Genomic DNA, 17557 nt, shown 5'->3' with positions numbered 1-17557 from the left:
TTGGCACTCGCACGACTTTCTGAGAGTCGGGCCGATTTCTTGCTCAATCGCAGGTCAATCGTGAGTCTCGCATCGTGCAGTGTACATGGGGTAACGACAAGCGATTTCGCCTCACGATCGAGCAATCGCAGGGTCGCAAGAAAATCAAAACGGTTTGAAATTCTGGTCGTGGCTCGTGCGTAAATCGCACAGTTAAAGCAGCGCTACGTCCCGATTTGACACTTCACATGCACAAATTAACAGGGCCGTGCAATTCGCTGTTGAGCGCGACCTCATCTCCACCTCAGGTGCGCATGTTCCCTCCTCGGCAGATTGGGGAAACATGCCTGTCGCGTCGTACAGTGGAAGCATTTTGCTCGCATCCGACTGTCGGCTCGTGTAGTGTGAGGACGTGAGTCGTGAGCTGTGAACTTTTAAACAGTGAAATTCCATCGTGCAGTGTGAGCAGAAGCTTAAGACCCACGAGTGAAAATATCGCACAGTGTATGCCCGGCTTTAGTTTGTAAACTTCGGAGGGAATTCGCCGACTTCAGGAGTATGAAGTCGTCAACTTGAGAAAAAAACAGGGAACTGCTGGATGGCATAAAGGTTCACGCTTTCAAGCAGTCCTAAACAATATGCGTTTGCCTCGGAGGCAAGACGCCTCGGGAAAGAAGTCAAGTTTTGAAACAATATCGCCCAAATTGTAGTAGTAGGACAGCAGCGCGCGACAAATTCCACATCAGCGTTTGTAAATTAAATGTGAATAAAAACGTTTGGTGATGTGACAGTTGCGACGAGGATGTGAGAGGGAGGATAAATTGATAGCCTCATCTCAGTTACTCCTAACTTCACAGCTGTGTGTGCGTCAGAGAATCCACTCAAGCAAGGCTACAAGTGCAGGGTGACTTGCGGCTATATCGCTTCTCTTCTAGGCTACAACCGGAATCGAACAGCTTTGCGCATCAAAGGCGTGTCGTCTTTATTTTCAACCAGTAGGCCTATTTGTCAACTGTTCTTGGCAACGAAGCAATGATTTGGACAGGCCTTCTGTTCGTGATGTTACTGTAACAGTAGCCTCCATTAAGATGGAAATATTGTGAAAGAACTTAAAAAGAATCAAAATGAAAAGAAATACAATTTAATAATAATAATAAAAAACATGTAGGCCCTATTAGGCTATCAGTTGTTATTGTTATTGTTCATTTTGCATCCCTGAACAAGACTGTTTTAAATAAGGACAAGATGGGCCTAGCATCATGGGACTATTGCACGTTTGTAGTACCATGCATGTGGAGCATCAGACAAACAGAACATGGAGCCTGACCCCACAGTAACCCAAACCCACAGTCACAGATTCAGGTATAGGCAAGATGAGGGACACATGCCCATGTGCATACATACATCACATACACTCAGAAACGCCTATTTGAGGGTAATAATTGATAGGCTTTTCTTGGTGTACAATGTGGGTGGGTTGTGTTTTTTTTCCGCGGGGGGAGGGGGGGCTTGGTTGTCTTTATTTACTCCAAGGGGAGGCTCACTGTCAGTGAAATTGAAAACCCCTGTCTTAGACCATTCAGTCTAAGAAAATGTGGACATTGCAAAATATGGAAAATGCTGAAATTCTGAAGTTCATTCGTTTTTGGGGCGCTGTTGCCCAGTGGGCTAGGACACCATGACATTAATCTGTGGACCCGGGTTCGAGTCCGACCTGAGGTCATTTCCCAATCCCTGTGAGTGAGTGAGTGAGTGAGTGAGTGAGTGAGTGAGTGAGTGAGTGAGTGAGTGTGTCATCCACTGCGGTGAATCCTAGTGTGTGTGTGTGCGCGCGCATGCATAGTGTGTGCGTGCGCGTGCGCGCGTGTGTGTGTGTGTGTATGTGTCTCACCCTCTGCGGTGAATCCCAGCCAGACCAGGTGAGATTTGCGTGAGAGTGGGAGGGGCTCCGCCTGGATCACCTGCCGCCGGCGACGGCCGAGCTGCAGCAGCTGCACCCCAAGACACTGGTCACCATCAAAACCCGTACCTGAGAACGAACACACGCACACGCGCACACACACACACACACACACACACACACACACACACACGTTAGTATACAGCAGTTGCACACCAAGACACTGGTCATCGGTACCTGAGGAGAGCACGCACGCACGCACGCACGCACGCACGCACGCACACTAGCTGCATCCCGAAAGACAGGTCACTTCAAAACCAGGGGACTATGCCAAGAACCTGGCTAAGTTGTAATCCAAAGAAGGTGGATCTAACAAGAAGCGTCCTTTTGTTTCTTTTCCGGTATCCACTTTATGTCGGGTGAAAGCCCCTTTAGGAGACCTTCGGTTAGGAGACCTTCGGAGTCCTGAGGTTGAGAATCAATGAAGTCCCCTTAGCGCTGTAGATGGCGGTAGCGCACGTCTTGCGCAAACACCTCAAAAAGAGAAGAAGAAGTAGGGGACAACGCCCCCTTAGGAGACCCAACTTGAGCACACGCTTTTGCATTGAGTGGGCGTGTTTTGCGATATCTTGGTCTGATTCAGTATTTTTGCTGTAATCCAGGTCATGTTAACCTTGAGGGAGTGGTAAATCATCTAATACGAGAGTCTGGAATTCTTGTTGGGGGGTGGGGTTTCCCCCCGAAGTGTAACGTAATGTGTATTTGAGATGTTAGGTAGGGATGCTCGATAATGGGAAAAAAACAACGTACCTTCCAATTTGTCAGCATAGACAACTGACCAAAAAAAAATGCTTTTAATTTTAAATTTCATATCGTTTGACAGCAAAATTGATATTGGGATCAAAGTTCGATATATTGGCCAGCCCTAATGTTAGGGTCCCCTTACCTCTGTGGAAGGCGATGAGGAGTTGTTCCCCGTGTCCGGCCATGCTGACGACGGGTCCCGGCAGGCTGAACACCTCCTTCTGGAGCCCCCCAACGGAGAGGAGGCGCACCAGGAGCGCATTGGTGGCCACGGCCCCCCAGCCCAGCCCCAGGCACACCGCCAACGCATCCTCCCCCTTAGGCAGGTCCAACATCCACTCCTTATTGGTGTCCCACGACGAGAAGTGGAGGCAGTGAAGCTTACTGTGGAGAGACGAGGGTGATATGTGGCGTCATCACATTGGTATCGTTTTGAATGGCATGTCATTTAATGTAACGTAATGAGGGGGTCTAGTCCTTATTGGTGTCCCACGACGAGAAGTGTAGACACTGAAGCTTACTGGGGAGAGAGCAGGGGTAGAGATAGGGTTAGGGGGGAGTGAAAAGAATGTAAATGTACTGTGATGTTATCATTATGTATTTGAGATGAGATGGTCCACTCCGTGGCTTGATTTGCTGTAATATGCTGTGGCTTTATATGCTGTGATCTGGGCATTTTATTTGCTGTAATATGCGGCTGGCTTTATTTGTTGTAATATGCGGCTGGCTTTATTTGCTGTAATATGCGGCTGGCTTTATTTGTTGTAATATGCGGCTGGCTTTATTTGCTGTAATATGCTGCTGGCTTTATTTGCTGGTTAAACAGCAGCGCAAATACGGGCGGGTCAAACATTAAGAGGCCAGGGCTGATTAGGTCAAATATGAAAAGGTCAAACGAGGCTACACAGTATGAACTGGAATTCCCCAGATGTCCTTTACCTGACAAAAATAATAATAACTAGAAATGCACCCAGAGTGTGCAGACCTCCGCCAAGGAAGTTAAGTTTGTTTTTAGACACATACAGTGGGATATTTGTGTCATTTATGCAGGTTTATACACACCATTAGTGTGTTCAGAGAATTAAACAGTCAAGTTGTAACTAGATTATATCTGTATTTTTATAATTACCATGTCCTTGATTAACTGTGGTCTGTTTTGTTCACCTGTGTGATTGTGGTATTGGCAAAGTGCTACATGCTATATTGTGAACTTACTATGCACTGTCCTATAAATGCACTTATTGAAGGTCAGAAGTTGCTGGTCACATTGTTATAAACAGTTTTGATGATTGGCAGCATGCCCTTATTACCATTTAAAATTTCACAGCTATTTCATATCATACTTTAAAGACTAAGTGGAATTATACCAATTGTATCAGACTAATCCAGCCTTGTGCTTACTAGATAAAAATCAACCTGCTTTGAAAACTTGTGATCACACGTAGAACTGTAGGGCTATGATTAGTGAAGGGAATGTAATGATTTTGACCAACAAAACTGAAACAACCACAGACAACCGTATGGTTAGGCCTGTTTTTTGCCTACGATGGTATGCATTATTCTCATGGGCCACTGGTTGGCCTTAGCGCTGTCGGCTGAAGCGTGAAGCGGCATTTCCTTCTAGGAAAATTACTATCACCGTTGTTAATCAGTCTAGGCATTGCTGTCGGGCTTTGTGGTCCATCTCGCAACTGGGGTTAAATTGAGTGAAGTGTAATGCATTTGACCAGCATTGTGAGAGTGAAGTGTAATGCATTTGACCAGCATTGTGAACTTGCACAGCCACAAATTCCATATTGTTTTGGCGATGGTAGCCTACCTAATTAATTCGACATTATTGTCAACCGAAATGATCTGCGGTGGTCACTGTCCATCTCACAGCAGTGCACTTCCACTTCACACATATTTTAGGCAGGCAGCGGTAATTTATTTCACATGACTGTTTGTTAACTTCAACGAGGGTACCAAAAGGGTGCCTGCTGATGAGCAAATTTTTAGGTTGATAGCAATGGTTTTGGAGCTGGCGTCAAAGGAGACAGTCCTTTTCCTTATTGCTTTGGCGGCAAACCCGATTGGAATATTCGCCGGTGCTCGGCCATTATGCAGACTGTCGTGCTTTCTGATCCTGGTCCATCTCGCAAACAACTTGGGGTTAACTTTAAATGTAGCGAAGGTGATGTAATGCATTTTACCAGCATTGTGAACGTACAGTCATAAATTATTTTGGCAACGGTAGCCTAATTCGACAGCATTGCGAACCTCAGTCACAGTCCACAACAGCATTGTGAACTTACACAATCACATTCCATATTTTTGACAACGTAGGCTACTTAATTCGACAGCATTTTGAACCTAAACGATCTGCGGGGGTGGTCACTGTCCATCTCGAAACAGCAATGATAACATATGGGCCAACACAATTACAAATTCCATATTTTTGGCAGCGGTGGTAATTAGGCTAATTTGACAGGATTGTTTCCTGCATGCGGATGAACAACTTTTTAGGTGAAATCAAATGCACTTTGTGTTGGAGCTGGCGCGGCAAAGGAGACTCTCTCCCTGTTCCTTATTGTTGCTCAGAAAGGCGCAGGCACGCCGGTGTTCAGTAGCCAGGCTGCGCCCTCCTAGTGACGCAACACCTTCGGCGGCAAGTCTATGATAATCAGGCAAGGTGCTCAGTCAGTGCTCACCGTGCGCACCTGGTGGCAGGCAGTGGAATAGCAGCGCACGAACGAACGAACGAACAAACACAGACAACACAGAAACCCAGGCGATCACATAACCTCCTTGGCGGAGGTAATAAACCCACTAGCCTTCACCATAACAGAAAATCACATTAGCAAAACAGTCTATCAGTAGCAATAGCAATGTTCCGACACACCTTGAGATTAGTGGCTTTTCATTGGTCATAATTACAAAAAGTATTCCCTAACCCAGTGTTTCTCAACCGGGGTGGCGTGGCATCCTGGGGTGCCGCACGCACCCCTCAGGGGTGCCGCAGAAAGGTGGCTGACTGTATGTGAAACTGATAATATAATACACATTTGTCTTAAGTGATGAATGAATGCTTAGTCAGTGGAATCTTTCATCTACCATTTACGAACAATAAAGTAAATTCAGGTTGCCCCCGTGTGGCCTACAAATAGCCTGTCTGAGATAAAGCAGCAATTTTGAACGTTACGTTACGGCTTGTTGGTTTGGGGTGCCTTGAGATTTTTCATGAACTGAAATGGTGCCCCGCTTAAAAAAAGGTTGAGAAACACTGCCCTAACCTCCCTAGACTCAGATATGAACTTGACTGCCATCCCATTCCTAACCCATAGGGTTTAATAGGGTTATGTCTGCCCTGTGGTATATGTTGTTGCTGTCTATATGTGCTTATGACTTGCTGCATACCTAATAGCCCCTTCTGGGGACAATAACGTTGAAAAGTTGAAAGTTGAATATGATATCGGTCCACATTTTGCGACTATTACAGCTTCAAGTCATCTGGAAAGGCTGTCCACAAGATTGTAAGCATGGAATTGATCGAAACGATTTGAGGCAATTCCATGCTCTCAACGCTGTGGGAACAGTTGCGTGCCCTTTCCTCTTCCAACATGACTGTGCACCTGTGCATAAAGCAAGGTCCATGAAGACATGGATGACAGAGTTTGGTATGGATGAACTTGACTGGCCTAACCTGATCCCAATAGACTGAGCCCAATAGGCCTTCTCGTCCAACACCAAAGTGTGCACTTTTGGAAGAATGGTCAAAATGTCCTAAGAATAAACTCCTCAACCTTGTGGACAGCCTTCCCAGATGAGTTGAAGCTGTAAGAGCTGCAAAAGGTGGACTGATATTATATCATATTGAACCCTATGGTTTTGGAATGGGATGGCAGTTAGTTAAGTTCATATGTGAGTCAAGGCAGGTTAGCAACTCATTTTGGCAATACAGTGTATGTGGATGGAGCCCACTGACCTGGCCAGCTCGTCGGTGCTGGGGCATGCGAGCAGCACAGCCTCCTGGGATAGGTCTGCCAGGGTGTGGCCTAGCGAGTTGGTCAGGTGCATGGCGTGGTGCACGGCTGTGTCGTGGAACTCCACGTCGATCGCGTTGTCCTGCTCGTCGTTGTAGCCGCGCACGATACCCACCGAGTTCCATACCTGGCAACCACACACACAGACAGAGAACAAAAGCATTAAGCCACAAGTTCGTGTGTGTATGCCTGTTGTTTGTGTTTGTCATTATAGCCGTGCACAATGCCCACCCAGAGAGGAACAATACTTGCCCAGAGAGAAAAAGTATTAAACCACAAGTTTGTTTGAGCGTATGGGTGTTTGAGCCATTAAAGCCACACACAATACCAACGGAGTTCCACATCTGGCAACCACACAGGCAGAGATCAAGCATTAAGCCACAAGTTTGTGTGTGTGTGTCAAGGATGGAAATAAGCACCCGTCCACCTGCCAATGACGGGTGAATTTGGCCTTTGGCAGGTGAAATATGTCAACCCACACGTCACCTTGACGGGCAAAAATGTTCTACAGGCACCTGAGTTCATGCTGAATTATACGCAGCATCCAACATCAAAGGTTTGGTAAATTGGTAATAAAAAGAGTTATTGGCATCACAATAACTGAATTAATGATATCTGAAACAAAAGTATTGAATGATCTTGCTTGGCATTACAATGTTTGGAAAGGTTGAATATGAGCTGGTAAAAACGGTGACTGGTAAAATTTTCGAGTGACTGGTAGATTATAGAATCTACCTGCCACAGTGACTGGTGGGGAAAATGTTTAAGTTCCACCCCTGGTGTGTGTGTGTGTGTGTGTGTGATTATAGTCATGTACAATACCTACCGAGTTTCACACCTCGCAACCAGAGACTGTAAGAGTCTGTGTCTGTGTGTGTGTGTGCGCGCCGACTGGAAGCGCCTGTGTGTGTGTGTGTGTGTGTGTGTGTACTCCATCCTCACCATAAATCTGTGCATGAGGTGCGCTGGCGTTGATCCAGACTGGAACGGCCTCTGTGGGGGGGTGGGCATGGGCCCGTCGTATACGGGTCTGGTTGCTGCCGCGGCCACCGCAGATGGCACAAGGGGCACGATGGCACTGCTTGCATCATCGCCGTCACCATCCGCCATAGTCATCTTCAACCGATCCAGGGCCACAGAGCCTGCGTCGAAAATATATATATTTTTGCAATACATAATAATTTGTTATAGGAGCGTTTCAATCGTTTGACTCCCTGAGAAAGACTAGAAGGCCAAAGCGCATCAGTTTCAGGGTTTCTGTAACCAAGCCATGTAATAAAGTCTTTTTCATTTTGATAGACGAGAATATGTAGGTAATTTTCTTTTTTTTTTTTTTAAAGGGGACATATTGACCAAAATCACTTTGTTTCGGCTTTCCGACTGTTTTTTTGGTCTCCACTGGCCTTACATACACCCCAGGGATGGAAAAAAACCATCCAGCCCCTTTCTGTGAGTCACCAGAGGAAATTTGATACTGTGTCATTTCGGCCAATAAAATTTCCCTAGAATTGTGACGTAGACCCAGTGGATGCGGTGACGTAGATGCCGTCCAGCGTCCACCTATGGAAAACCCCTCCCACTTATTTCATACCACTAGCAGCTTGTCCGCCATTACGCTAACTTGGATCAAGCTATGGCAAGCAAAAGTGAAAAGTAAAAAAGTGTTTAGTTGTTGGTTGTGTGGAACAACACAAATCCTTACACCATCTTCCAACGGATCACAGAAGAACTGCATGGCTGAATTTCATCTATGATGGAGATGTGCCGTCAAGTCTTGGGAAACAGATTATAGTGTGTGCGGACCATTTTACAGCAGACTGCTTTATAAATCTGGGACAATATCATGCAGGATTGGCAAGCAGACTTCACCTAACAAAGGACGCTGTCCCAACTGTCCGTAGAGTTTCGACAGATGAAGGAGCTGTAAGTATCTTCTAACTCTTTCTACTGTATTGGTATGGCTAATGTAGACTATGGTGTGGTATGCTAAGCTACTAGCTGCTGACGTTTTCATGGACCTGCTAGTTAGCCCAGCTTCTAAAATCCAGAAGTGGATTTCAAATTGTGGTTGAAATGGCCCTACTTGTACCAGAGGCTACAAATAAAATGTTAGTGTGCTGTGTTTTAGTGTAGATTCCCAGACATGCCAGTCTCCCGTTAGTTTTAGGGAGTCTGACATCGACATATTGATGATGGGTGCTTCTCGTGGTGATTCCCAGATTGTCGCTCCCAACCCCAATCGCTCCCACGCTCCCACTAGCCAGACTATCGAGCCCACCGCCATATAACGGAGCTAGTTATCTTTTTGATGTTAGTTTTTTGTTTCTAACCCTAACTCTAAACCTAACCCTAAATTGCTTGTATGTGGCAGTGTATGATGATACGTGAAATATAATTGGGTGGGATAGAACGTCTGGGAGTGATAAAACCACCTGGGGCTACACGTCCGGGAGTGATATCAGTTGGGAGTGTCCATCTGCCACCGTCTCGGGATGTATTCACGTCGCTTGTGAGCGTGCAGACAAGACAAGAAGTGTTGATCATTATAAGTGGCAAATACTTCACTTTATATTGTGCCGCAAACTGAGGATTCAAATCTCCATCGGAGTATAGGCACCTTACTGCCCGTCTCCTAAAGCCTCGTCATCCTATGATTACTGTTCAACTTGAGAACAGGTATGCCCTCGTTGCAGTCATGCAGGGACGCATAACAATGTTGTTTATCGTGATTTGACGCGGTTTCGCCACAGTTGTTTTGAAGTGTGCATAAAGGATTCCTGGCTGCTTCCACTTTCTGCCCAAATTCAATCTGATGCGCAAAAATATGAAGCCTACCTAAAAACAAGAAAATTGCTCGCAGGTTGGCCCATGTCGACATGGTAAAGTTATTATCTGAAGTGGTCCATGACTGTGCCCATATTGTATGTTTCGCGTTTCTATTATCCCGTTGTGTGTGTGAGTATTGCATAAGACTGTAGATAGAATATAGGTTATGATGCGTTTCTTTACTCGTCTCCACTAAGGAGAAATTTGTCTCGGAGTAGTACCATAACACCAACAAGAGTAAAGAGCTTGCACACACAAGAAAACTGTGTAGTTCTACATGCTCAGAGGCATTGGGTGTTCAAACCCTCTGTTCATGACGTTGTCATGGATAAAAGGGTTATTTTCTTGGAAGCAAAATATCCCAGCCCCCTTCGTTTACTGATGAGGGGTTTTTTTTATATTTCAAAACGAACTATCTGTAGGCACTGTTAATTGTGATGGTAAGCTTTTAACACAAGCTGAGTAGGCTGTAATTGTTGTACTTCACACTCGTGCAACTTTTCAAAATGTCTGTGTCTTTGTCCTCTCTCAGGCCCCAGCCCAGCCACACCTGATTCCTCCCACAAGAGAGGTTGCCTGTCAAACTGACCCACCAGAAAAAAAAAGAACCTCTGGCACACAACTATCTAGACGGACACTTGGGCCTCACTTCAAAAGTGAAGGTAATTTGTCTGAGCGTTTTGAAATGTTAATGGTGGTTTTCATAGCCATGTCATTCTGTGGTGATTAGTGTATTGTCGTAGATTCATCGTCATTTGTCTGTATCTAACAAAATATTTCTGTTATAGAGGTGCAGGCTTCTCTGTGCTGCTGTTCAGGCTCTGGTCCATCTGCAAAACCCCTCACTGAGCAGCCACTCCCCTTCAGCTCAACCCCTGTGAAGACCCCTCGCCAGCAGGAGCTAGAAGAGGAGGATGAGCCTGCTCTGGAGGGCAGCTCTTCACCAGCTGCGCCTGAAGACCTGGATAGCACTTATGATCCACTAAAGTCTGTCCTAGATGTGACTGCGTCGTCAGACATTTTGAGAGTATTATTATGTTTATGTTGGTCAAGCATTTCTCTAAAAAAGTGCTGTGTAATCAACTGAAATTATTGTTTACATTTCACAAGGATTATTATTGTTATTGATAACATGTATTTTTCCGTGTGCATGTTTTTGTGTCTATACATTGTCTTATATCATGTCTTGCATTTATTTACAGAGAATTGGCTTCCACTCCAATCCCTAAAGTTAACAAGTTCATTGTTTATGAGACCTGCATTATGGAGCTTTTTGAGGTATGCCCTGACTGCAAGCATCCATGCACTATTCAAACCAGACGGCTGGGGACATTCATTTCTGTGGCGCAGCAGTGCAACAATTGTGAGTACCAGCGGACTTGGAACAGCCAGCCACTCCTCAAGAGCACACCAGCCGGCAACATTCAGCTCTCTGCGGCTATCTATCTAAGTGGAGCTTCATATTTTAAGATTAAAAGGGTGGGTACGTGGTTACAATTGCTGAAATAAAGCACAACACAATTATACATGTATTGCCATGCTTCAGATAAAGTTTGGGAAATGTTTTCAATGTCCATTTTTGTAATTTCTGTCTACCTTCAGGTCTTCCGGGCTTTGCACCTGCAAATGTTTGAATATGACACCTTTCGTCGACATGCACGTTCTTATATCGAACCGGCCATTGTGACGAAGTGGAAGGAAACCCAGGATGCCATGATGCTGCGCCTCAGGGAGGGAAGGGCCATAGTCGGTGGTGATATGCGTGCAGATTCTCCAGGTATGTGAATAAATGCACTGTAGTTGGATTATGATAACCTGCCATCTGATGACTACTTTTACATTTTTGTTTTGTAATTCAATGTTTTATAGGCCACTCTGCGAAATTTGGTAGCTACTCACTGATGGATCTGAACACAAACACTGTGATCGATGTCCAGTTGGTTCAGGTGATTGGGATTTTTTTTACACTCTTTAGTTGTGCCATTTACATCACTTGTCATATCTCATGTTGGTCCTTTTTACTTATGCATGTGTGATTGTTTTGTAGAGCAACGAGGTAGGAGGAAGCTACCATATGGAGCTGGCGGGCCTGAAGAGAAGCCTTGAGTTGTTGGAAAAGCAGAATGTGACACTGGACTGCATAGTGACAGACAGACACCCGCAGATACAGAAGTTCTTGAGGGAATCTGGCATCACCCAGTACTATGATGTTTGGCACGTGGTGAAAGGTACATGTTATAGAGTTTAAATTTACCTATGATTCCCAGTAATTGTAGCTCATTCCCAGAGTCATATTGGGTTTTTTATTTTTTTTCAATTTGTACTTATTTGATTTTGATGCAACATTGCATCAGAGTTTTATTGATTACCTGAGAGAGAAAAAAACTAAAGCTATGATTATTATTGATGGCAGGATTACAGTTTAACTTGTTCAATTACCTACCTCATACTTGCCTGCTTTCTATGATAACATGTATGCCTGTTAAACCTCTTCAATGTGTGCTCTACACATTTGAATTTGAACTGTCACAGGTTCATAGGAGATCAGAACATGGGAGCGAATTAGTGGTTGACTGCATAGAGACCAAGAGTTGTAAAATACACAATTTGCATTTAGATTTTGTGTCAAATAGAATGTCTGTCATTGTCTTGAATCTAGCAGGGTGTTTTGTGGTCATATTTACAATGTCAGTTTGGATATTTGCTCTTTTTTCCTTCTTCTTCAAATATCAGGAATTTCTAAGAAGCTGGACAGCATAAGCAAAAAAAAGGGTTGCCAGTCACTTAAAAAGTGGATACCAGCCGTTAGGAACCACACCTACTGGACTGCAGCAACATCCACAACAGGACCGGAGAGACGGGCTAAATGGACCTCCCTCCTCAATCATGTTTGTGATGTCCACACACACGACGACCCCCTTTTCCCTGCCTGTCTACATACATTCGTGACACTACTGACAAGTCCAAGTGGCTGAGAGCAGGTATGCTTGTCACATACAGGAACAAACGCTACAAACATGGCTGGCAATGAAGTACTGGTTAAATTGTATGGTTTCTGTATATTTTGACTATTGCAACTGTCATATGTTGTTCTCTGCTTTGTAAATCATTGTTTGTCTGTGTAGGCACTCAAGCGTTCTATGAGCTGGACAAGATGGCGTCAAAGACGAGACTCCTCAACGACATTGCAAAGCTTAGTCCGCACCACCAGACTTCTGCTTTGGAGTCCTTCCACAGCGTCATCCTACAGTTTGCCCCAAAGAGTGTTGTGTTCCCATTCCTTGGGATGCTTTGCAGGTAAAGGAAATTTTCACTGCATAGATTAATGACTATTCGTACTGTGTAAATACCACCATTTGCATGCTTGATTGTCTCTTTCTTTTACAAGGCTGTACCTGGCAGCCTTCCACTACAACGAGAACGCTGAACGAGACCAGGCCACCGCATCCTCTGGGGAGCCCCTCTACAGGATGCATTACCCCAAGGCCTTGAAGGGAGAGGCCAGAGTGAAGCCCATAAAAACTGACCCAACATTTGGTAAGTTGTACAACTTTATTTACAATATATAACAGATGTAATCTGAATTGCAGATTTACATACAAAATGTACACTTAGCATGGTGTGGCACAATAATCATGAAAATAAAATCGAAATAGGACATGGAACGCCTGACATGACACAATTTGCATAATCTCAGAACTGTTTAAATTGACATTTGTTGTAGGATATGTTGAAGACTTGATCAGCCTCATCATGGGTCCTGTCTTCGATAACTCGGAACCATACAGGGAGGCAATCACGAAAATAAACATTCCCCCAGACCTGTCTGCAGACTATGATCACCCTGAGAAGGAGGCGGTGATCGCCAACTACGTCTCCCGCTTCAACCCAGGGCAAGCGCAGGCGGAGGCACAGGTGCAGGCAGAGGAGGCGCAGCTGCAGGTGGAGGAGGCGCAGTTGCAGGTGGAGGAGGTGGAGGTGCAGGCGGAGGAGGAGGTGCAGGCCGAGGAGGAGGCGCAGGTGGCGGAGGAGGAGGTGCAGGCCGAGGAGGAGGCGCAGGTGGAGGAGGAGGAGGTGCAGGCCGTGGAGGAGGCGGAGGTGCAGGCCGAGGAGGAGGCGCAGGTGTAGGAGGCGGAGGAGGTGCAGGTGCCGGCGGAGGCAGAGGGTGCAGGCGGAGGGCGCAGGCGGATGCGCAGGTGCAGGCGGAGGCGCAGGCGGAGGGTGCAGGTGGAGGCGGAGGCAGAAACTCCAGAAGGACACACAGGACCACACACGACAGGATAACCCTTATCCTCCATCCCAGGAATCCCTTACAGATATCTGTAACGGATGATAAATGCATAACTCATTTGTGCACTCTGTTAAACAACACACAGAATAACACTAAAAGGACATCATCATAGGGGACTGGACTGCCCAAGGCACTGTGTCCTCCAGTCCACTCTGCTTATCACAAAAAGACTGAGATGCCTGAGCTGGCCCTGTACATGGAAGTGTGTGTGTGTGTGTGTGTGTGTGTGTGTGTGTGAACTGTGCATTACACTTATACTTTTAACTGGACTGTGACACAGAGATGCCTGAGATGTCCCAGTACAGGGAATCTACTGTGTGTGTGTGTGTGTGTGTGTGTGTGTGTGTGTGTGTGTGTGTGTGTGTGTGTGTGTGTGTGTGGACTTTTTACTGCACTGCTTTATGATCACTTTACTTTTTGCAGAATGTCTTCATGCACCTTACCAGGATTTATGTTCTTTATTGAAAACTAATGTCACAATTCTCCAACCCACATAAAAATACTGTATCATAAACAACATCATAATGTCAACAGTCATTCTTGGTTATGCTAATTCCTTGTCTACCTCACAGAATAAGTTTTTGCACAATTGCCTTTTTTATTTTTCTTCATTTCCCTCCCCCACCTATTACCTGTGTCACATGTGTCTTGACATCGCATGTTTTTATTTATGTAACCTACTTGACACCTTGATTCACTAAAGTCACTCTACTCTACAATACATGTGTTGGGTCAGTTTGTATTTGTAGATAGTAGCCATGCATAACAAGATGCCAATCATGAGGCATTCTTCCACATTGGTGTACGGTCTTTGCTGATGTATGTAGTTACCATACATTTGCCAGAGTAAATACAAAAACGGAAGCAAGAAGTGAACATACTGTACCTCTGCAGCTGTAGCAGTGCATGATCGGCTCTGTGATTACTGGGCTGGCACACTGGATAATACCCTGGATGCGCGCGTTCCAACTGCTCCTGCTCCATTCTCTTTGACCTGTAAGTAGGTATGATAATGTACACCTTGAGTGTTCTAGGCAAAGCATGCTGTGCACCAAAGGCCACGGTGGCCAAGTACATTAGCAAAATACAAGTATATTGCATGGAGCAGTTATTCCATTGTACCTCGGGGGGTTGGGTAGTTCGTAGACCTGACTGCGAAAAAATTGAACAACCCTAATGTGATCCAGCCAGTGCAGATTTAGGCACACCACTCTGTAGATTACTGTAGACCAGAGTGAAGGCACTAGCAGTTGTTTACCTCTACTTTTACTTTGAACACCTCTGCCAACGTGTAATAAAGAGACATAGCCTGTGGTAGCCCTAAATGTAGAGAAATAAACAGCACTATACCATGGGACTTCCAAGCAGTTAGCTGTCATCTGCAGCTGACATAGCTCCGTAGTGTCCGCCTATGCAAGGGAGAAATAAAAACAAATGAACTTGTTTCCTCTAGCGTTTTATATTCTATCTCCTTAACGACGTTCTGCAGAAAGCTAAAAGCTTCTGTATTGTCAGAGTAGCATGATTTCTAAAATTGCTTTACCAACATGCTTTCTATTTTTCTTTCGGGGGTTCCATCACAATGACATTATGACAACGCAAAACGCCTCGCCCCAGCCACGAAAGTCACTGTATACACTTCAAAAACAAAGGGATGTAATCATCATATTGTTTCATAATCAACGTAATGGTCAATGACAATTAAATACAGGACCATACACGGTGATTTTACTTTGCTAAAGACTGTAGGCTAACTGGCTAGCCTGCCTTGTGAAGACATCAGAGAAGATGCGGTAACAAAGTATTTTCTTCAGTTGTAATATTTAGTCTAGATTACAAGGTTAACCAACCATTCAGAAACTGCGTTTGTACACTTGGTGGTCGAGGCGGTTCCTCTTCTTGTTCGGCATCTGGGTCGATATGGGCCGGCCGGGTCAGATAAACAAGGTCCGTTGACAGCCATAGCGATTTGAGTTGGTCGTAGCAGGTAGATGTCCGTCCTGCTGCAGCCACGGACGGGGCGTGGCTAGACCAGTTTACTTAGGGCCCGAGCAGAATGGCGCAATGTAGAAGTGACTGGCACTGACACGAAAGGGAGTGGGTTAAACTTCTATGTTTGGATGATTTGGTGCAAATAACTTCATGAACATGTTCTGTGTAACCCATAGACCAATTCTAACTGATAAATGAAGGGGTTTAATATGTCACCTTTAAACGTACATTTAATATCTGTGCGATACCGATCAGAGACAAGTGAGGACATTTTCGTTAAACACTGTTAAAACACAATTTAAAAATTGCAATTAAAAAATGCATACATTGTTAAAAAGCTCAAAACCTTCAAAAGGAGTGAGAGAGAGAGAGAGAGAGAGAGAGAGAGAGAGAGAGAGAGAGAAAGAGAAAGAGAGAGAGAGAGACAGAGACAGAGATAGCATAACAAGGCAGAGTACGGCAAAGCGGGCCCTTGGCCAGATCAAAGACACTCTCCACCTCTCTGCACGTGCACGCACACGCACACAGCTGGGTGGGAGGATAAGAGGCGTTAAGAGGCTGTGCAACATCCGGCTCTCAGCGCCACTATGCCACTATGACAATACTTGGTAATGATATCCTAATGCAATAGCCCATTAAGAGGAATAGCAGACCGTAGGTGGTTTTCAACGGCCTCATGCAACACAAACAACAAGTTGCTTGACGCAACATCAATGTCATCACTCTGTAATATGTTGAGCATACTGTATTCATTTTTGGCTTCATATTTCGCAGCATTAGATTGGCATTACGACCCATACGTATCTGAAATAACCTCCACGAATTTCCCCTTGGGAAGTTTCTATCAATCAAACCATCACCATCACGGTGCAAAACAGAGGGCTACTTCAAGACCATAGTTAAGTGATAAATCACTAATAGATAGTCCCCAGCATGCATCACCCAGCATGTATTTGGCCTCGTGCTTCACAGACGCACGGCCTCCGTGGAGAAAACAGCTTTTGGGAGACTTTTTCCCCCTATTTAAAATCCCAATTGCAAATGGGAACATTTCCTTTGACCATTGTGCTTTTACGAGATATTGATTAAAACTTCTATCATCAATGAAGTCTTGCTTCACATCACAAGGCCACAAGCAAAAGAAGAGGATTGGAGGATAGATACTGAAAAGGACACTAGGTCTCCACGGTGACGAGTGACCTCTGACCTTGTGAGTTGTCGTCATCGTCCAGGAAGCTGCTGCGATGGCGAGGTCGCCCGGTGGCAGGCATCATGTCATCGTCATCATCATCATCATCATCCTGCACCACAGCGCTCCTCTTCTTCACCGGGGACTCACTCGCTTCGTCATCCAGGAAACGATCGTCATCCTCATCAAACAGATCATCATACTCCTTAGTCTCCTTCACCTGTTAAAGAATAGAAGATATCAAACAGATAGTCATAGAAGCCGATTACACATACAGTATATGGGTATTTTTCAAAACACATTAGTTTTGGCCTTCCTTTTTTCATGTTAACAGAGTTTTAGAAAAAATATAAAAATATACCTTTTAGAGGGCTAAAACGTAATGCAACAATGAAGATTTTATTTTTACATGGATGGAGGTGTAGGGAGAGGTCAGGTGGGATTCGAACCAACAACCCACAGATTGAAAGACAAACTCCCTAACCAGTAGGTCACGGCTGCCCCATGAGGACACACAAGCATACCAATCGAACCAAACTGTGCACTCGTATACA

The 17557-nt window shown here is 45.1% G+C and overlaps 1 protein-coding gene across 2 annotated transcripts in view; it reads right to left on the bottom strand.

Annotated features, from left to right (window-relative positions):
• The window catches only part of wdhd1 (WD repeat and HMG-box DNA binding protein 1), a 57171-nt gene that overhangs the window by 25766 nt on the left and 13848 nt on the right, over positions 1-17557 (bottom strand). For both annotated transcript variants that reach the window (XM_063184641.1, XM_063184642.1), the window contains exons 11-15: positions 17022-17223; positions 7648-7847; positions 6648-6832; positions 2826-3067; positions 1871-2008 (exon numbers count right to left, since the gene is read on the bottom strand). In XM_063184641.1, the coding sequence (XP_063040711.1) occupies positions 1871-2008; positions 2826-3067; positions 6648-6832; positions 7648-7847; positions 17022-17223 (967 nt within the window). The remainder of the gene's footprint in view (positions 1-1870; positions 2009-2825; positions 3068-6647; positions 6833-7647; positions 7848-17021; positions 17224-17557) is intronic.

This window comes from Engraulis encrasicolus, chromosome 19 (genome assembly GCF_034702125.1).
Source record: "Engraulis encrasicolus isolate BLACKSEA-1 chromosome 19, IST_EnEncr_1.0, whole genome shotgun sequence".
Classification (NCBI taxonomy): Eukaryota; Metazoa; Chordata; class Actinopteri; order Clupeiformes; family Engraulidae; genus Engraulis; species Engraulis encrasicolus.
Note: the sequence above shows the minus strand (reverse complement) of the source record. Positions and strands in the feature narration are given on the sequence as shown.